This window comes from Bombyx mori, chromosome 3, assembly GCF_030269925.1.
Source record: "Bombyx mori chromosome 3, ASM3026992v2".
Taxonomy (NCBI): Eukaryota; Metazoa; Arthropoda; class Insecta; order Lepidoptera; family Bombycidae; genus Bombyx; species Bombyx mori.
The window spans coordinates 11,498,958-11,524,220 of record NC_085109.1 but is presented as its reverse complement, the minus strand read 5'-3'; the positions used below and the strand labels follow the sequence as shown (position 1 = coordinate 11,524,220).

Genomic DNA, 25,263 nt, shown 5'->3' with positions numbered 1-25,263 from the left:
ATTTGAGGAATTATTGGTCCGTAAGAATTCGAAATGTCGGAATTAGAATAATGAAAATTAAAAAACAGGAGATTAATCCGTATAATTAGTTATATTTGGATTGAAAAAATACAAAAAAAAACATTTAATTAGTTTTATTTGAATTGGAAAAATGCAAAAAAAAAAGACATTTTCAAAATATCCCGTCCGACAATAATTCCTTAAAGCCTTTTACAAGCATCACCGACCGTTTAAACCAAACAATATGATTTCGAAATATGAGACTAACCGCGTCCCATCAATTTCGAACTCGGAGCTTGCCTAACAATATCCCACATCGGACGGTCGATCTAATTCGCTCATCCCGTGGGGCGCGAGCACGCGTTCCGCCGCGCGTGACTCTCGCAGACATTTTATTACCATAATTTAAAACAAATATCTGATTGTGTGCCGCGCATTAAAGTGTTTAGAGAACAGGGATGCATCTATCATTGTTGCCCTTGTATTATTCGCGGGGAAAATCTTGAAACATATAATCTATGTACTTTGAAAGAAAGGCAACAAAAACAAATTATTGTCGTTGTTAATTGTTTCAGCATGATAATTTTGCTGCTTGCCACGCCATTATTCCTAGCGATGAGTTCATTCAATTAATTATTAGGTATGTAAATATCCATAGATTATTTGCGAAGATCGAAATACGACAGAATTAAATTAAGTTGATATTTTAAGGTAGAATTTTTATATTACGTTAATTGAATGAAATGTAATGTAACGAGATGAGATGAAATCAAATAATATCACAGCCAAATTATTAAAATTTTAGTGGACTTTTTGAAAGAACCAACCGATACAACGTCCAGCGACTTTATTTCGTTTCCACGCTTTGCACTATGACAGATGCGATTGCTAATAAACCACCATTGTTACACGTTAACTCAAAGAAAAAAAACCCTAACGAAATAAAACAGTTTATAGAGCCTTGCTTCTCGCCTTCCTGCCAAAAACAGCCGTAGATAGTACACTTATTATACATATAAGACTAATAGCCAATACTAATAAAGTATAATCTGTGTCAAATTACAATAAAAAACATGAGGACGGTAAGTAAAATTCTTCGATAATGAATAAGTATGTTTACTTTATTTAACAGAAAAACGTATGTACTGGCATTACTGTATACCCTCATTATATGACATTACTTTGACAGCATTGCCGATAAACATGCCAAGAAGCGGCAGTATCCACATTGTGGTGCTTTTGAGCTCTACTAACCGATAAATACTAGAGAGGACGAAGGGTTCGTCAGCCCATCAACGCCATTAAATATTGCAATACCAAATTTTTTAAACATTTCCAATTCGACTTGACAAAAACCGCCCTTTGCACATTTCCATTTGATTTATATTTGTTCTCCTATATTCAATACCTTAAGCTCTGATTGAGTGAGAGCTTCCGGAACATTTTTGCTAATATTGTAGCTCGATGCGTTTTTGGACGAAAACTTTAATATGCTTTAAGGACACGATCGCGACCTTTGCCCCGCTAACATAAAGTCACATTAGACGAGGCCTTACGATGTGAACTCTGGACCTTCCAATAAACATTCCGGTCGAAGTCACGTTGCGGCCATCACGAAACACACATGGCAGCTGCGAGAGTAGCGTCTCACGTGTGCACACCGATCTTATGAGCCAAGAGCTAGGTATTGTTACTATATCATCATCTTCATCGAGCTTTTATGAATTGATTCTATTCCTGTAGGAGCAGCGATTAAGGAATTGTTATCGTAGTGATGGAAGGTAGTTAGTATATTGTTACAGTCATTAACTATCCTCGAAGTACAATCAATAATACCCATAACCTTTGTTCATTTGGTTGAACCACGTGCTAGATTTGTACTGAACCCAATGGATACAATAATACAGAATTAAGCTGCCCGTCTTGAGACGTGATAGTCTAAACTGGAATCAAATACTAGCAATTAACCTTTTTTCGTTTACACAATTTGATGCTCTAACAATTGATCACAAACACGGATTAAATGATTTAAATCCCCTTAGTAAACGGTTTATCATAGTTTTTAAATTTAGTGGATTAGTTATTTCAGCGCTATTGTAGTAATTATAGGTAATTGAAATTGTAGTATGTTAGTAGGAGACAAATTTATCTATTCTGTTTTTTTTATTGCTTAGATGGATGGACGAGCTCACGGCCCATCTGGTAGTAAGTGTGTTGTAAGTTGGTAACGAGGCTTCTTGATGTAACACGCGGCAGCAACTTGTGATGGCCGCGCGTGTTTTCTTGAATCACGGAGGCTCCTTTGTAATGGACGCTCCAACAAAAATTGTGTGCAGCGGGCGCGCACGATCGCACGGCCGGTCGGTGGCGGAATGGGATGGCGGCGGCGCGCGCGCGTCCCGCAGCACGTAGAGGGGGGGCACCGCTTCGTTCGTTAACAAACTGGCCCTCTTGGAGCAGATGCATCTTTCTGGTCCAACATAACTGGTAATGGACAGAGCCTATTCCAAGCTCTGCGTAAGGTTCCTGAAGTAGTTTTTACGTCTGCCACCCGGTTGACGCCGTCAGCGCCTGGGTAAACTGTGGTGACACGTCCCAGCAGCCATCTATTGGGGGGCAGCCGATCATCTTTAATGAGAACCATCTCTCCTGGCTGTGGTTGTCCTCTATTTGTGCGCCATTTGTTTCGGATCTGCAATTCTGAAACGTACTCCTTGTAGTATCGATTCCAAAAATGTGTTTTTAATAATTGTATCCTTTTATATCTGGAAAGCATATGAACTGGAGTATCATCGACCTGGGGAGCAGGTAACATAGTGAGCGTTCGTCCAATCAAGAAATGCGCTGGTGTAAGAGGAACTAAATCTGATGGATCAGATGAAATTGGAGTGAGAGGTCTAGAATTCAGTATTGCCTCAATTTGAACCAATACAGTGTTCATCTCTTCATAATCCAAATGAGCCATTGACAATACATGAGTTAAATGTTTTTTAATTGATTTAACTGACCCTTCTGCTACGCCGTTAAAATGTGGACTGTAGGCTGGACTAAATTTGAAATTAATTTCGTTTTCAGCACCGTATGAAATAATATCGTTAAATTGATTTTTTAGAAACCTAACTATTTCGTTGCAAGCACCCACGAAATTAGTTCCGTTGTCGGAGTAGATCACAGCTGGCTTACCTCTGCGGGCAATAAATCTATTTAAGGCTGCAATGAAACCTTTAGAACTTAAGTCGGTGACGAGTTCTATGTGCATCGCTCTCACTGCCAGGCAAACAAAAACGGCAATATATGCCTTCTTCAACTGACAGCCACGACCTTTTCTGTTTGCCATCATGATGGGACCAGCATAGTCCACAGCCGTATTACTGAAAGGGTAGTCTGCTTGCAATCTTTGTAGAGGTAGGTTGCCCATGATAGGCTGATAAGTTTTGCCTGCAAATCTAAGGCAGGATATGCAATTTCGAGTAACATTTCTACAAAGATTACGACCATTGACTATCCAGTATTTATGTCGCAACATTGATAACAACAGCTGTGGTCCAGCATGTAAAAGAATTTTGTGATAGTGTGTGACTAATATTTTAGTTATGTGATGTGATGCGTCTAGTAAGATAGGGTGCTTTGTGTTGTAATCATAGTGAGAGTTTGACAGTCTACCTCCTACTCGTATTATACCTGCATGGTCAATAAAAGGGTTTAATTTGAGAAGTTTGTCCTTAGGAGACAGCGGGCCTTTATTAAGTAATTGTGAGTATTGTTTACAGTATGAATCACGTTGTACTTGTTTGCACAATAATTCTAATGCAGTATTTAGTTCTGTGACAGTCAAGGGACCTGATGTTTTATTGCGAGAATATTGACAGTTGGAAATGAATCTTTTTACATAAGCTATGATACGTTGTAATTTACTAAATTCAGAAAAATTGTTAAAATATTGAGAAATATTGAAATTCTGACAATGAAAGTCATCAGTTGACAGATGGCATTGATGTTTAATTTCTGGCAAACTAGCAATATTCACATCTTGTGGCTGTGTGGGCCACTGCACATCTGTTTGATGTAAGAAGTGCGGACCTCCCCACCACAAAAGTGAAGATTGAAGTTGCGCTGCATTAAGACCGCGAGAACCAATGTCAGCCGGGTTCATATCTGTGGGAACGTAGTTCCATAAATTAGGATCAGAATTATTAGTGATCTCATTAATTCTATTGTATACAAATTGTTTTAGTTTTAACTTGCATGTTTTGATCCAGCCCAGCACAATAGTTGAGTCACACCAAAAAAATGTTGAGTCAATGTTTAAACGTAATGAATTTACTACCTTTTTTGTTAACCTTGTAGCGAGTAGGGCGCCGCAAAGCTCCAACCTTGGCATAGTCAGTCTTTGCTTCAATGGTGCCACTCTGCCCTTTGCAAGTATCAAATGTACTTGTACATTCCCAGTTTCAGACACTGAGCGTAGATATATACAAGCTGAATAGGCCTTAATGGAGGCATCAGAAAATGCGTGCAATTCGACCTTAACATACGAATTGCATAACACTCTACGAGGGATTTCTATTTTTGTAATTTCTGGTAAGTATTTAATAAAGTCGTGCCATTGTGACTCAACATCAGCAGGTAGCTGGTCATCCCATGTGATATTCTTAGCCCATAGTGTTTGTAATATGAGTTTTGCCTGTAACATGCAAGGATTAATTAAACCAAGTGGATCAAACACTTGAGCAATTGTGGATAAAATTGTACGTTTATTTGTGTTAGGCTGATTTGATATTTTATTTATTGCAAATAATAATGTGTCCTTTTTACAGGCCCAGAGTAAACCTAATGTTTTTGTATAATCATGTTTGTTTAAGTTTAATAACTCGTCTGTATTATTTTCGCTAACAATATCATCCAGGATAGACGGTTGATTGGACAGCCATTTACGTAAATGAAAACGTGCGCCTTCTAACGTCTGAATGACGCCTTTACATATTTGTATTAACGTTTTTTCATCATCATGCCCGGATATATAATCATCTACATAAAAATTGCTTCCCGAACATCCTCATTGGTGCATTCTTGTCCCAGCTGTACCAGACATCTAGTTGCTAAATACGGTGCTGATGCGGTCCCATATGTGACTGTGTTTAATTTATATTGTTTAATTGGCTGGCTGGGGTGTGATCGCCAAAATATTTGTTGCAAACATCGTTGTTTATTGTTAACATAAATTTGTCTATACATTTTTTCTATATCTGACGTTACTACAAACTTATGCTGTCTAAATCGAATCAATATGCTAAGTAAATCGTCTTGTACAGTTGGCCCAATATGTTGAATATCATTGAATGATAAACCCGTGCTTGTTACAGCTGAACAATCAAAGACTGTACGTAATTTTGTAGTGAGGCTGTTTTCCCGCAAAACGCCATGATGAGGCATGAAGTATGAAATGCAGTCGTTTTGTATTGTTTCATTTTCTGACATGTGACCTAAAGCCAAATATTCTTCAAGAAAATTTGTGTATTTTTTTTTGAACTCTGCGTTGCGTTTAAATTTACGTTCCAAAGATTGAAACCTAATTAGAGCTTGTTGTTTGGAATCCCCTAAAGATTCAGGTGATCCTTTTAATGGAATGGTAACAATAAATTTGCCATCTGGGTGGCGCTTTGTTGTTTGTGTAAATATTTGTTCACACTCACTCTCACCTTTAGTATGGATTTGTTGAGCAGAGGGAACTGATTCTAGTTCGAAAAATTTGTCTAACTTCTCATCAAGCTCATTGTTGTTTAGAAAATGGCAATGGACTGTATTGTTGGTGTTAAATTTTGTGTTTGATTGTATAGAGCCGGTGACAAGCCACCCTAATGTTGTTTCAATCAGAGTTGGCTTGTTCTTTCCCAGGACAATATGATTGTTTTGAAGGACATCCCAAAAGATGTCCGCCCCCAGCAACATCTGCACCTCAGACGGCGTGGAGAAGGTTGGATCCGCGAGGTGGATGCGAGAGGAAATGGAAAAGAAATTGCAATTAATTTGTGAAGTAGGTATCAACTGAGTAATATGTGGTACAACAAAACAATTGACGTCAGTTGTATAACCACTGTTTGTGAGTGACGATATGGTGACGTCACATCTTTTTGTAATTTTTGAGGACTGATTGTTCAACCCTTGTACTAGTAGTGAAGTAGAATAACTGCGTATTCTTAATTTCGCTCGTAAAGTTTCTGTGACAAAACTAGATGTACTTCCATTGTCGAGTAGTACACGAACTTTATGTGTTTGACCATCACAGCCTTGTATATTGACCATAGCAGTGGATAGAAGTACCTGACTGTGATGTGTGGATGAGAGTGTGACACCACTCGATTCCTTTTGAGTCTGTTCCTGCACAGTGGGCAAGACTACACAGCCCGCTGATGAAGTTGAAGCTTCCGGAACAGTGTTTTTATTGTGTAACAGAGTGTTGTGGCGCTGTGTGCACAGCTTACAGGAACTGAGCCTACAGCGCTGTTCATCATGACCTGCACGCAAACAGTTTGTGCATAGATTTAATTGTTTAACTCGGTCAAGACGCATCTCAATCGGCATTGATTTGAATTTCATACATTGGTAAATTACATGATTATTCTTGCACACAGGACATCTAAACAGCGCTTGTTTTTGTGTTTGGTTAACTACAAACGTCTTTGGACGGTTGTGAGTAATATCGCTGTGTCTGCATTGTGATGGTTGCTGTTTTGTATATGTTGATGATTCTTCCACTGTCTCTAGTAAGTCAGCACGATTTTTTAGAAATGTGTGAAAATCTTGTAACGTAGGTAATCTCGTTAAATTATTGCGTTTCTCTTCCCAGTCACGTAGTGTGCCTGGGTCTAACTTACCAGACACCATGTGTATTATGATAATGTCCCAGTGCTCTGTAGGTAGATTTAGTGTTTTTAAAGCTCTTAAATTTCGATTAACTGAATCTATTGTACTTCTTAAAGCCTTGGAAGATTCTTGAACTATTGGTGGTATGTTAAATATTGCTTGTATGTGATTATTGACCAAAATTCGATCGTTATTATATCGATCGCATAACAGATCCCATGCTATGTCATAATTTTCAGCGGAGAACTCTAGGGATTTAATAATATGTGAAGCGCTCTCTTTTAATGTATTTCGTAAGTAGTGAAACTTATGGATTTTGGGAATGGTTGTGTTGTCGTGTATAAGGGATTTGTAAGTGTCGTGATATTCTAGCCATTCCTGATAGCGTCCAGAAAAGATCGGCAAATTTATAGTAGGTAATTTAATGTTTGGCCTACCAGACGGTCCAGTGTTAATATTAGAACCCGTCACCGACCCGGCATCCTGATCCGCAGAGGCAGCGCTGAGCATCTTCTGCGCAAAAGCCACGCAGCCGAAGTAGCTGTTCTCGAAAATCTCTCTTTCCTTGTGTTCATCATCTGAAATTTCCACAAGACTTTCTAAATCAGTCTGAACTGAATCGAACTCATTGTATAAATCTAGAATTTTATCTAAGCGAGCCTTTAATTCAAAAGCTTGTACCTCATTGACCCTTTTACTAGGCAAAAGTGAATCTATATATGTTTTAAATATGGTAAGCTTCGCCTTATGGCTAGAACTAGTTTTCTTTAATGATTTAATATCCATCGTGCAAATAAATAAGCAAATGACACCAACCGAAATCAATTTCAAATTTTTCAACTGAAAGCAATTAATAATTAGCAATAATTAGCGTGAGAGAAAAAAGGGAAGAATACAAAACAATACTTAAAGCAGAGAAGTTGCGACAGAAGCAATGCGAAGCAGAAAGGACAGGCGCGACTGCAGCTAGCCACGCGGCCGCGCGGCGTGGTCTGGCGTCGGATCGCTGGAATTTATAAAATCAAAATGATTTGCACTGTATTCGTAAAAACTGGCACAACACAGCAATATTTCTTGATTTGTTACAACAAATCTTGTCTTGTCTTGAATTTGTATGATTCACGCCGTTCGCCGCGAAGCAATCCGTGTCTCGATGTTTCTCGAATGACCTCGCCAATGTCGATATACTCCTTTGTTCCGTTTTGTCTTGAAACGATGTTCAAAGTTGTATCCGGCTCGAATCTTGGTAACGAGGCTTCTTGATGTAACACGCGGCAGCAACTTGTGATGGCCGCGCGTGTTTTCTTGAATCACGGAGGCTCCTTTGTAATGGACGCTCCAACAAAAATTGTGTGCAGCGGGCGCGCACGATCGCACGGCCGGTCGGTGGCGGAATGGGATGGCGGCGGCGCGCGCGCGTCCCGCAGCACGTATTGGGGGGGCACCGCTTCGTTCGTTAACATAAGTAATGTTATTTCTTTCACCGTGGAACTTAATCGTGAACATTTGTTAAGTACATATTTCATTGGAAAAATTGGTACCTGCCGGCGGGATTCGAACACCGATGCATCACTACATACGATTGCACCGGATGTCTTATCCTTGAGGCCACGACGACGTGTGGCTATTGATGTTACATATCAAAATACAGATAAAAATTTTAAAGCATCTCCTAGCTCCCAGAGTACCTTCGCTCAAGCACTGTCGTACCCGATACAAGTGGTTCGTGCCGCATGCCCCGGGCTCGGATCTCGGACGCAATCTTTATAAGGTGGTAAAACATATATTTAATGCTAAACGTCCGACACGAATAGCCGTTTTGTGAGAAACACGACGCGCGGCGCTAGTGTGATCTCCGCTTTAAGCTTGTTTACTTATACTATTTGTACCTATTATATTTGTTGTTTGCTTAAACTTGTATAGCTCTTTGAGTTTCATATTCGTGGATTTTAATAGATTTTGGTAGTCTTAGAATTGAATGTTTGTCCGTCAAATGCATTCGCGTATTTTAATAAAGAAATATTTTGTGTAAAAAAATGTGGTTATTTACTACTTTAGTAACAGCCATTTATTTTTAATGAGGGGGTGTAGTGGTAATTACTGGTAGTAGGGTCTTCTTGTGGGTCCGCATCGGTAGGTGCCACCACCTTGCCCATTTCTGCCATGAAGCAGTAATGCGTTTCGGCTTGAAGGGCGGGGCAGCTGTTGTAACTATACTAAGACCTTAGAACTTATATCTCAAGGTGGGTGGCATATTTACGTTGTAGATGTCTATGGGCTCCAGCAGTAACCACTTAACACCACCCACCTGATGGTCAGTGGTTACCACCCATGGACTTCAGCAACGCCAGGGGCAGAGCCAAGCCGCTGCCTTCCGCTAATTAAAAAACAATAAGTCCTCAAACTTGGTACATCACTAAATGTTTAGGTTTTTTTCAAAGGTGTACACGGGTAAAACGCGCATCCATATATCACAATACGTGGATTAACCGGACTGTCCGTTTCGGAAATAGGCCAGGAGGCAGCCAAACGGTCCGCAGCTATAAATCTTCCGATCGCCACCGCCCCACGGTCCAGATAATGTATTTCAGTTCGACTGTTACACTTACTTTGGCAATTTGCGAGAACCTTTGTGCCCCCTCAAGATATCTCGTCAGACAATTGTACCGGTATGTTTAATTGTGTGTATATCTATAGAGCTGCTCCCCTGTGACAGTTAAACGCTTCGTGTGACATAAAAATTCAACATTAACAATAGTACTGATTTCTTTTATTAAATCATCGTAATCAAAATACTTCGTAGTCTTCAAAGTCATTTCGTATATATTTAGAAAGTAACTTTGATTAGCTGTTTTTGTGACAAAGTTTTAGATTTAGTCATTTATTATTGAACAAAAACATACAGTTAAGTACAGAGTTACGACGAATGTATCAGTAAGTGTTACTATTCCTTTGATTTAAACATAATGTTACGCGCTGGGGTTCGGGATAAATAGAATTCACCGAAGTACAGATTAAAACTGTATTTATCACTTAGAATACTCACATTACACTTTACAACTCTAAATTCACTTCTTTCGCTTCGCTTCACGTGATCCGTATTCTGTTTCGCTTCAAGTAATTCCGATTACTAACTAATTCCGTGCCATCGCAGCAACGCTTTCATTGTCGATACGACATCCCTAGATTTATCGAGAACATGCTGGACAAGTCGAGTAGCTTCGTGTGTTTCTGCGATCTGACAATATATGGCGTTGTAATTCTCGATCTTTCGCGACGTTGCTAGATCTTTTGATATTCGTTTCGGCTATTCGGCGATAGATGGCGTTACTCTGTAATTGTAGTGTCGTCTGTTTGTAATATTGAAATAACCGCTTTTTACTACATGCATATGAATATATATAGGGTACATACACCAAAATAGCAATTTTTACAATTTTTGTTTGTCTGTCTGTCTATCTGCCTGTTCCGGCTAATCTCTGGAACGGCTGGACCGATTTTGACGGGACTTTCACAGATAGGTAGATAATAATATAAGGAGTAACTTAGGCTACTTTATTTTGGAGTAAATACGACAATAACTGCGGGTAACATCGTGGGACTCAGCTAGTTTCTTAATAAGTCTTCAATTAATTTTCACAATAAACAGCTCTATATAAATCCTTAAACAAAGTTATCCTTCGCCTACGTGATATATTCCCGTCTCCAGGAAGGGCTAAGGTCTGAGCCCATTTACAAATCACAAACAGTGACCAGCTCCCCCTTTCTACCCCCACAATTATACACAGCCCTTCACCTTTGCGTAAACTTACATTTGAAATATGGACGGCTTCGGACACCCCTAATAGCGTCGTAAAGAACGAATTAATAATTTAATAAACAATTCACAATGAAGGTTCGTTATAGTTTCTTTGAGAATGTGTTAATTGTTAATAAATTATGATTTTGCCGCATCTATAGTGTTGAGTTTCATTTTTGCATAGATAAGTGAATGAGGTTGGTTGGTTGTGGTGTAATGTAGTTACTTCAGTCCATGGACATCACAATTCGAATGAGACCACCCACTCTATCCACCCAAACTGACTACAGAAGCTCCTAAGAAAATTCGCCATATTGAATTTATTACGTCATACGTGTGCAAATCTCAAGCGACTAGAGTGACCACTAATGAGGAATGTAATTTATTCAGTACAAAAGAACTCATGAAAGAACACCACACAATTATTTTTAATGGACTTGAATGTATAAATTGAAATCCTTAACCTTATCGTATTAAAATACCCATGAGCGTTCACATTTGAATAACTATCACAGTTAATTCTTCAGATAAAGACGCCATGTTCGCTGCGGCCGTTTCCGCCGGAAGCCCAAGTTGGGCGGACGTTCGAATTCAACCGGAAGTAGATGGAGTGGCGACATACATTTCGAATTTGGAATTACCATTGTCCAGATTGCGTTTAGTTTTCCCATATTCTAAATTTTGTGTATAACGTGTTTTTCATTGAAACATATATAGTTTTGTTTATATTAATATAGCAAGATAGAGGGCAAACGTCCCAGAGGACGCAGTCCCACGAGGTGGTCGAACCAAATTCGGTCTTGTCTGGACATCAAGCTCCGTGATGCCTTCCATGAGGCCAAGTATCGCAGCAGATGGAGAACAATCTTACAAGAGAGGTTGATGCAGCGGGGGAGTCACGACCCTCAGTAATGAGGAGATCGACTCTCCACTGGAGATGGGCATATCAGAGTCGAACTGACTGTTTTTTCTGTCGCTCAACAACCCAAGTCCGAACCTCGCTTGAACTCATGAAAAGACAAAGGGGGGAAAGTGAAGTGTTCAGTGCAGAGCACATCTCTCATCCTACCTAGCCTAGGTAACCTCGAGAGGCTACACCAGGTTCACCGATCATGTAGGTGAGCTCACGGGGCTCAGCCCGGTGAATTTGCTAACACTAGCACACAAGGGCATTGGTCCGCTGATTCCACCACCGAATCGGAATTGTGATCAACTGAGAAGATCCGGCGAGAAACTCAGTAGGTAGGTTAGGTAGTGTTTTCACATTCATTAAGCAATACCATTGAAATTTGGACAATGAGATACACGATTCTCTTGGTGGGTAATGGCATGAAAATCATGATATAGCCTATAAGGCTCTATTATCCACATTACAACAGCTGGACATTAAGAACGAACTTAACCCGTCAAGAATTAAAAAAAAAAAACAAAACAAAAAGGAATTGGGGATCATTCACAAGAAAACAAAAAATGAAATTTTTAAACTTTCAAAAGTATTGCCTATTCTAATTAGCGATACGATTACTGTACTTCAAACTGAATTCGACGTGAGCTTACGGTGAAAATGCTAACCTCTTGAAGTCGGCCAATTAAGACGTCTCACTCATTAGCTGTGTCCACTTGACCGAGAGGATCGTGTAGATTTAGGATTCGAATATACTGGAATTTTGTTTGCTAATATTTTGGGGTCGGCTCAATAATAGATAATGTTTTTCTGTCATAGAGACCACAAAAAATTATAGTATGGTTTAGTTGCGATTATTTCAATTGAACGGATTGCACTCTTATATCGAAAATTAAGTTGACTCAGATATTTGCCTACGTGATTTGAGCCACTGCATAGCCTCATCACTCGACTTGATATACTTAAATAAAAATAGATTTCCTGATCATCAGTCCATCACGCATGCTTTCCATTAAACGACTAGTGTTCTTGCAAATGCATTGTAAGCCATTTAGGAAGAAATTTGTGGAAATATTTTCCGATGTGTAACTAAAAGTTTGTTCCCACCCTTATAGCCCTTGCCGAGTAAGGGCTAATCAATAATAACAATATTTGCGTGGGCTGCGAAGCGTGGAAGGTGCTATACCTACCAAGAACTCAAAGATAACAAGCTCAGGTAAACTTACTGGTTTTAATAAGGCAATTGTAATATGAAATATTTTGAACGAACCCTGCATGAATTTGTGTATTTATCTGATATGACAATAATTGTAACATCTCACATCGTGGAATAAAAATCTTTTTTTAATTAATTCGATCTGCAATATGGTTTAATACTCTTTCGGGATATTTTCAATACACCTTAACATATAGAAACTAATAGCTGGTACTCCTTTACATTGTCTTTATATTTTCTGTAAGCATAAAGAATTTAAACAGTGTAACGTATTATCATTAATTTTATTTTTTCTTATCCCGTTGATTTAGGTCAGGATATTAGAGCGAAATTATAAAATAATTATTATTATTTATTTTTTGTTCCTACCTATGCTGATAACCTTAGAGGCTATTTCAGCTTCACCCTAACGTTTGTAGGTGAGCTCGTGGGGCTCAACCGGAGAGTTGCTAACACTGACCCTAGCAAGAGCAGTGCTTCGCAGAATCTACCACCGGATCGGAAACGCGACCCACTGAGAAGATCCGACGAGAAACTCAGTGGGCTGTGTCTATGGGTTAGTTCGCTCGTCGAGCCCTTCGTCGCAAGCGACGGGTTCGATGAGGACGGTGACCGATGCTTGTGGTGCCTAAAAGCATCGTTAATGGATCAGGAGGATCCGTAATTACGTGCTTTGGGCGACGTCGACGGTTTACCATTCGAAATAATTATATTGACAACTGTCTTTATTGCGTGTGAAAGTTTTCGAGTTAATCGGACATCTTCAAGTCAATGAAGATGACGTTCAAAAGTTCCATTACACACAAACAAACATACCTCCATACCGAATTCATAAAAGCGTGTAAAAAAATGTATTTGAAGCTGTAAAGCGCTTAAACCAGTGTTCATTTATTCTCCAAAACATTCATACGTCACCCGCTTCTACCTCCCACAAGGGTCAAGATATGGTCGAATTAATATTCATACGGCAAACCCAGGTGGACGTCACAATCTGAGAAGGGTGGACTTCACAATGGTCACTGTTACAAAATTAAGATAGTAGAGAGTGCACTAAGAATGATCCATGTTAGTTTTGCTTCTAAGAGGCTTTTGAAAGTATATTTTTTCTTGATACACATTACTGTAGTTTAGTGTACCTATTAAACTTTATCTCTTGCAAATTACTCGTTAATAGAATTGTAGTAACTTGAATTTTCTAATTTATCCTTCGTAACAAGAGAGAAAAATCTGAACATCTTTACACCTATTTATTTTAAATAGTGATGATAAAATCGGTTTGCGACATAACCACTGACAAGTTAGTACAAATAAGCCGTTTTCTTCTTTCCGGTCGCATTTTTTATTTTTAATAACCACAGACATGCACAGCCGTACAGAGTATGAATTATTTACTGGGCTATGGATAATAGACTGACAGGCCATTGTTTGGCTACATCAGTGGCTAGGTGATCGGACGTAAGATCTTTTGCCATTTACAACAGTTTGCCTAAATATTAATGCCAATTATCGTCCAATCTACATATAATGACAATATTTAAACATCAATAACTATAGCCTTCTGTTCTCTTTTCTATTCTATATTAGGGTGGTTGCTTAAGAAACTGACCAGGCGAGCAGAAATACGGGCCCTTGTCTTATCTCAGCAACGCCCGAGGACGTACCCTGATGGATTAACTTCATTGTTTCAAACGCTACCCGCCGCTTGAGAATTTATAATTACGACCGAATGTGGTCTCAGTGTGCTTACAAAAGTTATTTGACGTTTAGGGATTTAAATTTTGAAATTATGGTAAAGAGATTTAACTGTCAGCGATGAATGAACTGAATGCTCTAAAAAAACCGTCTTTATAGTAACTAGACACAATGTAAATTTTATGACAGGTTTTTCCAATCTTCAATAAATAGACCTAGTTTAAGCACGATTAGTTCTATGGATATCGGAAAATAAAAATGAATCACTAAGTTTTTAGCCTCTTCTTTAAATTTAAAATAGTTCATATTGCTATTTCACTGGATTGGTACACCGCGCGTAGTTCGTTTCCAAATGATTCTTGTTCACCTGATGGTGGTCTGGAAGAGATCGCTCTTAGCGATAAGACATTGGTGTACAATAAAGAATACTCTCTCTCTCTCCCTCTCTATTTCATTAAATTCGAAGATTCGAAGAAGCCTACCGCATAATATTACACTACAAGTCCATTAGTATCATAATTAATATTCTTTGTTATGATATCTACTGTAACTGAAAGCTATTTAATAAATAAACCTTTATTGCTGTTAGATTTTAACTTAGTTAAATAAACATAAGATGATAACAATAGAGGTAAGAAAAGTATAAATTAACTTAAACTAAAACATATTCTCGGCATTGGGCTCTCCTCTTAACAGCTTGTCTCTCGACAGAGGCCTCCTCTAAGGATTTCTCTTTGTTTCTGTCTTTTGCTGTATGTAACCATTCTGGCCCAGCTGCTTGCTTCAAGCTGTCTTCCCATCGCTTTGAGTGTCTTCCTCTAGTTCTTTTGCTTTCTCTAGGGTACCACTCCGTTATTACTCATCGATTGTTTTTTCTGGCAATGAAAGCTATTAAACATTCCCAAACAGCGCATTAAAATTTTCAAACCAATAATTCGTCACAATTAATAAAAGCCGTCACTAAATCATAACCGTAAATTAATATTTCGTTCACGAGACTCGCAAATCCAATAGTTCGGTACTAAGATACTGACCGTTACCTGAAGGAGACCGAAAGGATCCGGACCCTTATCAAAGCAAACGTAATTAACTGCCCGAAACATCTTGACCGAGATATTGTAAGTTCGTGAAGGCGGGATTTGAAAAACAAAAGTTTGTTGGCTATTGATGGCTGTACGAGTATTCAAATTTTGCACTATGAAAGTGTTGCAAACTTATAAGATGTTATAAAAACTAAATATTGTCTTTGGAGGAAATAAATACGGTATTGAAATCACAGCTAAGCAAAGTCAATATGAGTAATTTTAGTGTCATTTCGCTTTTAAATATGTACTAGAGGTCCCGCAGTAGTCGAAATTCGACTATAATTAATTGGAATTGTAAGTTTTTACACTATTATGATTGTGTTTTATACTTCTATAATCACAAATTTCGCCAAGACTACACTATAAAAAATATTAACAAAGACAAACAATATTTAATCTATTCTCAATTTGACAACAGACGTCAAGAGCAAAAGTTTGACAATAAATAGTATGCATGCGTGTGTGCGTCAAATACATGGTATGTACTGTGTGTGATGTTTTTTTTATTGATTTAATGTATCTTTTATGGATTATTTTTAAAAAAAATTAGCATTGTGCATTTCTTCTCTATATTCTCTATAAGTGTGGAAAATTTCATACTGCTCCGTCCGCCCAATTTTCGTAAAAAGGGATACAACGTTTTTGGTTCACGTATTAATATATAGATAATGTCCAGATTTAATGTGTGTAGACTAAGATGTTATATTATTTTAGGTTTGAATAAACTAGCTTAGTTACAGAAACAGTAATTACTAAGCACATCGCTGCGCGCTAATCAATTATAAGTTTTTATTTGTGTAATATTTGAAAATATGTAGTAATAGATTAATCTAATTTAATGTATAAGTATATATTATACTTATAATGTTCGAGCCTCTAGCTAGCTAACTTTGTCTTGCTGCTATTAGTTCTTTCCCCACATGTGACATGAAAGGTACTATTTAAAAAAATTCCACCTCAACAAATCTTCTATTCATCCCCTGGACTTCCATTTTTGGCACTGGCGTAGGCGTTAGATGTCGTTTAAATGTCAAAAAGATTTATTCATGTTGCTATTAGTGTTCAGTTGTAACTGAGGTTCATACACATTATTAAAACGTGACCTAAATCTTTGAGACACGAGATCAAGCTTTCATGTTACCCATAGACAACAAGATTGTAAACATTCTTTTTGGGAGTATTATTACTGCTTACGAAGCAGTGTAAAAGTAAATTTAAGCCTCATTATCTACGTACTAACTATGATATGCTTAGGCCACTTTTGCGCTGACGGCTTCATATATGTGTAGAAAATGCTTGCATCTTTCGAACAATAGCTATTGAGTTAACTCTTTGTAATACGTCCGTACTCCTCTTCAAGTCGTCTCTCTCATATCTGAAGGTCGCGGCTGATATTTAAAAATAATATATTGTCCATAAATAAAAAAGTATTGTGAGAGTTTCCCACAAAAACCTCTTTGGTGAAAACTCGACAAAACAGAAGTTCACCCATTCGTTGACTTGGAAAAACGGGATGTCACTGTACATCCACAAACGAGTGTCCGCAATTTCCTTGAGAAGTGTCGTGTCATGCCCTTGACACATATGTCAAGGAATATCCGTCTTTACATCATGGAAATAGAGTCGAAAAGATAAAATTTTATGTCGTTATGACATACGGAGCTAAATTTTGTCGAGCAATAAAAATATTTATTAGGATTTTTTTTTTTTTTTTTATTTATTAATTTTTTTTAAATTCCTTTTTCTTGGTTACTTTTAATAAATAATACTAAAAATTTAATAACAAAGGCCATGTTTTTATATTCCAACAATAAGAAACAGTAATTATTGTAGCGTGTTTCGCCAAGACAATATCGTTTTATATATTTACGACATCGACCTCATGCCTCAAGTTGAGCCGTGGTATTCACAGTATGACGTGCTGACGGGCTAGACTGTGAAATCAAGGGCAGTCAAGATTTGGTCTGCTTTAATAAGTTTAATAAAAAGTAATATTACAAAAAAAGATCGCCAAGATAATTTCTTGTGTGTTTCCAAAAAAAGGGTAGGGTGTGCTGTGGCATAAATGATCACCGGGCAACACTGACGAAGACAAATGACACCCAATGTCGAACTTACACAGAGATAACGTGGGCTCCTTAAATTAGGTGCATTTTGCTTGACTAAGTCCTTGTGTATTTTTCACTGTCGGAAGGGTTGGCTTCGAATATTCAATGCTTAAATGAGGCAAAACATTTTGAGTTGTCGATTCATTCGTGCGTAGTAAAGTTATTTTGTCAATATCCTCGCAATATACGAAAAATGGCCAAAGCATCAACCTTTTTAATCAAACATTATTAATAGTCTAACTTATTTGTATTTAATGATTTTTGATATGATTCCTTTATTCATGGTTTATATTTCTTATGATGCGATCTATGTATGTGTGTGTTTTATACTAAATGAATTAACATTAAAAACTGTTTTTTTAAAGAAATATTCCTCCGTATACACACAAAAGTTTTCCTTCATGCTAGTACTATGACGTGATCACAGGGTCCAATTTCTTAGGATGGTTATATTTAATTTTAAATTTCAATTACCATATATAGGTCAATAGGCCGGTTTTTTACTGGTCCTAGTACCTCTTAAGAGTCCGCGCGGGTAGGTACCACCAGCCTGCCTATTTCTGCCGTGAAGCAATAATGCGTTTCGGTTTGAAGAGTGGGCAGCCGTTATGACTATACTGAGACCTTAGAACTTATATTCCAAGGTGGGTGGCCTATTTACGTCGTAGATGTCTATGGGCTCCAGCAACCACTTAACGCCAGGTGGGCTGTGAGCACGTCCACCCATCTAAGTAATAAAAAAAAAAGTCGTTAACATCAGTGGAGCGTGAGCTCGAAATTTCTTAATCCTCATTAAAATTAACTAATTGTATAATTATGTGCAATGCTGAACTTGTTTATCTTTAACAAAAGGTAAGACGTTCGCATACACAGTATATTTACTCTAAGCGCCTCGAAGACCCACACAAGGGCCTAAATAAACGGACTGACCACAGTAATTGTCCGAAAATTAGCTTCCACCGCATATAAATACATTAAGATAATCTAGTTTAATGTTTAGTCTAAGTTACTAACTTGTAACGGTAGGATATTATTCTCAAAAGAAATTTAATATATTTCTCTAACAAAGCACCACCCTAAGCCATAAAATCATTGGGTCAGCACTACAGCAATTTGATGGTTATTTTAAGAATCGATCTGTATTTACGAAAATTCATTATATGTTTTCACAACAGCACTTTCATTTATTAAAATTTCAAATATTAAAATTAAAGTACTATCCTAAGTCCACAGCAATCCATTGCTGGACATAGGTCTACCCAAGCTTCGCCACAACGAGCAGTCCTGTGTGCTTAGTGCGAGTTTTTTAACGTTCTCGACAGCGTAAAAGTTAAGTCAAATTTGTATGGAGTTGGAATGTTTGTCTATGTTTGCCGCTAGGGGCACTGTTCCATTTGCATACAAATTTCAGGTAACTTTTACGCTATCGAGAACGTTAAAAAACTCGCACTACGTACACTGTTCTCTCTGCATCAATCCATGAAATTACTAAAATAGTTCAATTACTTAACCACTACGAGAACAAAAATTCATAGAGCTACCTTGTATCAAAGTATATTTCTGATAAGTCGAAAACATAATAGTTGTTACTGGTATAATTGGTATGGTACATGTACCAGTAGCTATCATAAAATAGTATATATTACACAATACCTGAATCGTGCTAAAGATATTTTCGCAATATTTTTTCGCAAATAAATGTTTTGATTAACACAAAGTTTGGCTACCCATCTATGATGCCGACCGAGAGGACTGGTGGTCGTGGCGCCGACGACCGCCAGTCCGGCGTCCCGAGGGGGAGGGTGATGGGAGAGATGTGCTCCGCACTAAGCGCTTCCCCTTCCCCCCTTTGCCTTTTCATGAGTTCTGTCTCATGCGAGGTTTGGATGCTGGTTGTTGAGCGACAGGAGGTTTTAGTCGGTTCAACTCCGACATGCCCCGCCCTTCATCCCCAGTGGAGGGCGGAAGTCCGGCGATTTCCTCCTGAAAAAAAAAAAAGCCATCTATGACATTAGCTCAGTGAAGACCTTCCCTTTCTCGTTCGCCCTCAGAGTGCAAATTAATCTATACGCTGTCGCTTATGGCTTGCGCCGCGAATTTGTACCGCGGTGCGAGTACACGAAGCGGGCGGCAAGTCAAACACCGAGTAGGACTATCTAGGTGGAGGTACGACGGTACAAGGATAAGTCGTGGGGCACTGTTTTCCAATTTGAAATGGGTGAGTTGAAGTGTCCAATTGTAGAGTTTAGTAATACTTAGATATGACCAATGAAATTAAATTGGTTAATAATGGACCGACCAAGCCAAGTCGGCAGTTTGCGGATGTTTGCATGAGTATACCAGACTCCCCATAAACCGCGAGGAGTGGCCATTGCTCGTGAGGCACATAACATCTGACCAAAGCAATGATACTGAATGACGACCACGACCGCTCTGACAAGAGCGATATGACAAAAGAAAGGAAAATGATGGACCACTACACGAATGTGTCATAGCGATAGAGTATGGTTGCGAGAAGTTGCAAGGTTAGCCACATGATGTCTTTAATCACTACGTCGCGAGGATGACGTTTGAAGAGAAGGCATAACTTTAACGTTATACTTTTTCATATAGCATCAGTTTGACTTAACTTAAGTTAAAGTATTTCTCATAACATAACGTTTCGGTAATCTATAGCTTATTCTTTGATCTTAGGACATATCTAAAAATATTCTGGCATATTTTATGTGGTTTTCTTCAGCTTTTAAATGGTATTTCTTTTGCAAAATCTAGGTTTTGCCCATTAAAAATTTAACTTAGCTAATTTAATTATGTTTGATAATGATTCAAACAAACTTAAGACTATATGGGCGTTTATGCATATTTTGAACTTACCAAAGAAAAGTGTGAAGGGTGGTCCTCATTTGAATATTTTATATCAAGTAAATGAATACTTAATGTTAATTATAAAATCGGTTGTAAATATTCATAGGTCTACGTGAAGAGGCCATGTTCCTTAAATCTTAGCACCCGCACCTCGAGGTACTGTGTCCGAAGACGACCATCCCTCTATACAGATAAGGATGTAACTGAAAATGCGAAGGAATTATAATTCTATTGGAACAATTATTAATATTTGCGCCAATGGAATAAATGGATGGATAAGCTCCTGGTGTTAAGTGGTTACCGGAGCCCATAGACATCTATAACGTAAATGTCGTCACTCACCTTGAGATATGAGTTTTAAGGTCTCAGTATAGTTACAACGGCTGCCCCACCCTTCAAAGCCAAACGTATTACTGCTTCACGGCAGAAATAGGTAGAGTGGTGGGAGGTACCTACCCATGCAGAATCACAAGAGGTCCTTCCCACCAGTAAAAAATGAGCTTCAACGACGAGACCCTACCCTGTCCAGCCACGACTACTCTGCCAAGAGTATTCGACTAAAAAGATTTGCGAAAAGTATGTTTGGCAGTGCTACTGACTAAATCTGTTTAGGGAAGAGACAAAGGTAAAAATCTTTCACCAAGAATATTATTATGTCGAAAAGAGATGAGAATATGTCACTAGGGCGAATCAGCTTTTTGTAAAATTCTCCTAGTTTAAGATAGCTACTAATACCAGTACAGAAAATCAAAGTACCTTTTCTGGTGTGATTACCGGAGTTGCTAGTTGCGTCATAATATCAAAATCACAGATTTGTACGGTAAAAAGTGCTGTCCTACCATTCAATGGCACGAAAAATCTTTGTCGTGGCCTTAATGATAAGATGCCTGGTGTACTGGTAACTAGCATTGCAGCTGCGCCAGTATTGAAATCCCACAGACAGGTACCAATTTTTCTAATGTATTAGATACTTAACTAATGTTCACGAATGACTTTCTACAACAATGATGTTTCAGGTTGGTTCAGCCAGCTCAGGCTGGAACAAACAGGTTGGTGTTTAAATGTATTTGCCAAAATAAAAAGATAAAATACCTCATCCTACCTGTTTCTGTCAAGAAGTAGTCATCCATTCTACTGTATTAGATGTAGCTGTAGTTCTTGCAAAGGTAATCCAAGTAAAGCAGAATTAATTTGACCGTACCGCTTTTTAAACATAGATCGTGCTATCCTTGCTGACCACCGCTCCGAGGTCAAGGGGAGTCAGGGTGTTGGGTGACAGGGGGCTGGTCAAGGAGTTACCAGCTCATCCCGAGTTCCAATACATTTCATATTCCGTTGACAGAGGCACAATAATAACTCGAGCCGTGTAAAAGCAAGACATAGTTGCTAACAACGACCCTTGTTGCTACTGGATGTGAAGCGAAATTAAATAAAAAATGTTACCTTTGAGTAAAGAAGATGGCTTTATGTCAGACATATATAAGCCGGCTGGGATTCTTTTAACATAATTATTTCAGCCAGTGCGTTATGCTCTCATATAAACCCAAAAGCAAGCTGACTAAGATGGATATTATAAATTCTCAACTCACTTAATGGAATTTCGGTACGGCTCAATATAAAAATACCTGACGATGTGACGAATCCTTAAAACCTTTTTAATTTTTTTAAATTGCCGATATTTTAGATTTGTTTCATGTGATACGGGCATACCGTTAACTGCGGGTAGGATATTGATAAGAGAAAAATCTGTTTATTCTCTTTCTAGGTCGTGTTTATATTTTCAAATACGATTCAATAATCGATCATACGATCATCAAACGATCATAGATAATACACATAAATTAGTTCACAAAAAATATCAATATCTGCGTAGGAAGAGGGTAGATCCATTTATATGCTCCTATCATCCTACCCGCAACGTTTTCTCTATTTCTGCAGTTAAATACGTTCACGCAGTTAAGCGTTCTTGTCTGAACAGTCATTGTACTGTTGCAACATTGCAAAATATCCATATTATGATCTATATACGTTTACGTTTAATACAAGGAATGTGAAATCATTCATTCATGTATATGGGCTCAGGTTTTTGATGCTATAGCAAGTAGGTACCACCACCCCGCCTATTTCCGCCGTGAAGCAGTAATGCGTTTCGGTTCGAAGGGGGGGTAGCCGTTGTAACTATACTGAGATCTTAGAAGTTATATCTCGAGGTGGGTGGCGCATTTACGTTGTAGATGTCTATGGGCTCCAGTAACCACTTAACACCAGGTGGGCTGTGAGCTCGTCCATCCATCTAAGCAATAAAAAAAATAAAAAAATATAACATCATCCATCGAGTGGTTTACGTGCTCGGTAAGCCAAGAGTCCACATTATGGTGGCTCTATCTGTCAAATAGACAAAAAGGTTTTGTTTGCAGTGCGCCCTACCAGTAAAAATAATTTACTTATACTATAATTTATATAAATAATTTAAATAATTAACTTATATTAAAAATAATTTATTTTTAATTTTTTAGTTGAATTTCAATTTTTTCAATATATATTTTATAATTTTTTTTTAATATTGAATTTTCATCGTTCCTCGATAAATCTACAAAGACTGAATGAAATCTGGCCGTTTAAAGTGGGTCAAAATCGCGTCTAAAGGAGTCAGTTACAAACATACAAACATACATATAAGTGAAACTAATATAAAGCGTGTAAAATTAGAGATAGGCCATGAATTATCCACAACGCCCCAAAAAATCTAGTCGATTCTAGTGTTGACTACATCTCGTATAACCCAATAGTTGAACATAGTTGAATTTGAAGACGTTCGGAATTCACGAGTGGCCGAGCCCTATGGGCGGACCCGCTGGTCAGAATTCTGTGAATGATTGCTTAGCAACGAATGTCTTGGATGATTCAGGTAATCTGAATAACTTGTATTTCGGTATTGAATTTTGTAAATTTATGACTTAAACGTAGCTATGTATAATGATATTGTTAATTGACCTACGTCGGCCGTCCGCTTAAGAGAAAGTGGCCTGATGTGTGGTTTGACTTTGTAGGATCTGTCTTACTTTTATATACCCCAAAACAGTAAGACCTTCCATCTTGAATAGGATATAGCTTGTCTTGTATTTGCAAGAGTATTTAGCAGCCGATGCTTCAAAGTTTTCTAAATAATTTTTTTACTGTGATTTGTGTTTTTGACGGACATGCCTAAGCTCAGGGCCAAATATTGTTTCAAGTGATTACTGGAGTTCGGAGGTATTTCATTGTGAATGCTTCTGCCCAGTTCGAGACATGAGATCTAAATTGACCTCTACTCCTGTGACTGTAACTATGTATGTAGTATAGTCCTACTATATGCCCATATAGTCTACTAGCGGCACGCTCTGACTTCGCTCGGGTCTTTCACAAAAATTTCAAAATAAAAAATTATAATACACACACATTAACCCTTATTGAGCAAGAGCTTCCCTGTAAACGATATTTGACGTTGTGTTATTTTTAAAAATCAAAGAACACTTATTGTGCCCTAACAGTAATAGTCTGACATATTATGCGGTCGCGACACTTTTTGTATATAATAATGTATTCTACAAAGTTATATTATTCTATGATCAATAGATTTCGCAGCGCACGCGATTTAAAGAATATTTTGGGTAATTTTTTTACAACTTGGGTTACATTATTGAAGTTTTAGTAAGAATCCTTAATTTAAAAAAAAAGAATATAGTCTATGTCACTCGGGGACAGTGTAGCTTCCAAGCAGTGAAAGAATTTTTCAAATCGGTTACGTAGTTTTGGAGCCTATTCAATACAAACAAACAAACAAATCTTTCTTCTCTACAATATTAGTATAGATGGAAATGTTCTTCCATTGGATTGTATACAATATCCTAAAAAAAACTACTAACATCATTGAAATCCTCTGCAAATTAAAATATAATTATTGTATCTAAATACGTTATGTTTTTTTAGTTGTACGCTTTTTAGATCTTTTAAGGTAAACAGAGCAAGCAACTCATAGTATTGGCGCTGTATTTAAGCTCAGTAAATACTTCCTAAAGATTTTGAGTAGCTTACTTAATTTATTGGTACCTTTGTTCATTTTTTGTATAATAATTTTCCACAATTGTTTTTTTATTTTTTTTTATTGCCTTTGTAGGCAGACGAGCATACGGCCCACCTGATGGTGAGTGGTTACCGTCGCCCATGGACTTCAGCAATGCCAAGAGCAGAGCCAAGCCGCTGCCTACCGAGAATTGTGCGCATTTAAGGGTAGCTTTTCACTGTTAATTGTCGATTGATAGAAATAATTATCAACCCATCAGCCGGCTAGATTCAGATTACAATTTTTAAACGCACAGAGCCAAACGAACAAAATTGCTTACAGTATAAATATGTGGTCTCTCCATAAATTGTAGATACATTCAAAACTTTCACTATCTTAAAACAAAAGGCTTTGAGATAACGAAATTCCTATATTGAAATAGAAGTGATGACAAGAAAGCAAAATCGATTTGTGATAACGCCACTCGAAGTCCAGACCACCCATTTGAATAGGCATACAAATGTCTTAAAGGAATATGCATAGATAGATTTATTAATAACCGAGGGGGAGAGGCTAACTACGCCACCCAAGGGGGCGGAAGGGGGTAAGCCCTGCGCTGGACACCACCGGTCATAACTAAGATATTTTGGCAGTCAAGAAATTTCTTGACTCTCAAATATAGATACAG

The 25,263-nt window shown here is 37.9% G+C and overlaps 1 protein-coding gene across 1 annotated transcript; it reads right to left on the bottom strand.

Moving 5' to 3' along the window:
• Nucleotides 1-240: 240 nt before the first annotated feature.
• Nucleotides 241-8,245, bottom strand: LOC119630755 (uncharacterized). The gene is made up of 3 exons (XM_062674474.1): nt 7,302-8,245; nt 6,322-6,515; nt 241-2,700 (listed from the first exon to the last, which is right to left on the bottom strand). Exons 1-3 carry the CDS (start codon nt 7,648-7,650, stop codon nt 2,539-2,541), a joined length of 705 nt encoding a protein of 234 aa, XP_062530458.1. The 5' UTR covers nt 7,651-8,245; the 3' UTR covers nt 241-2,538.
• Between the last annotated feature and the right edge of the window lie 17,018 nt (nt 8,246-25,263).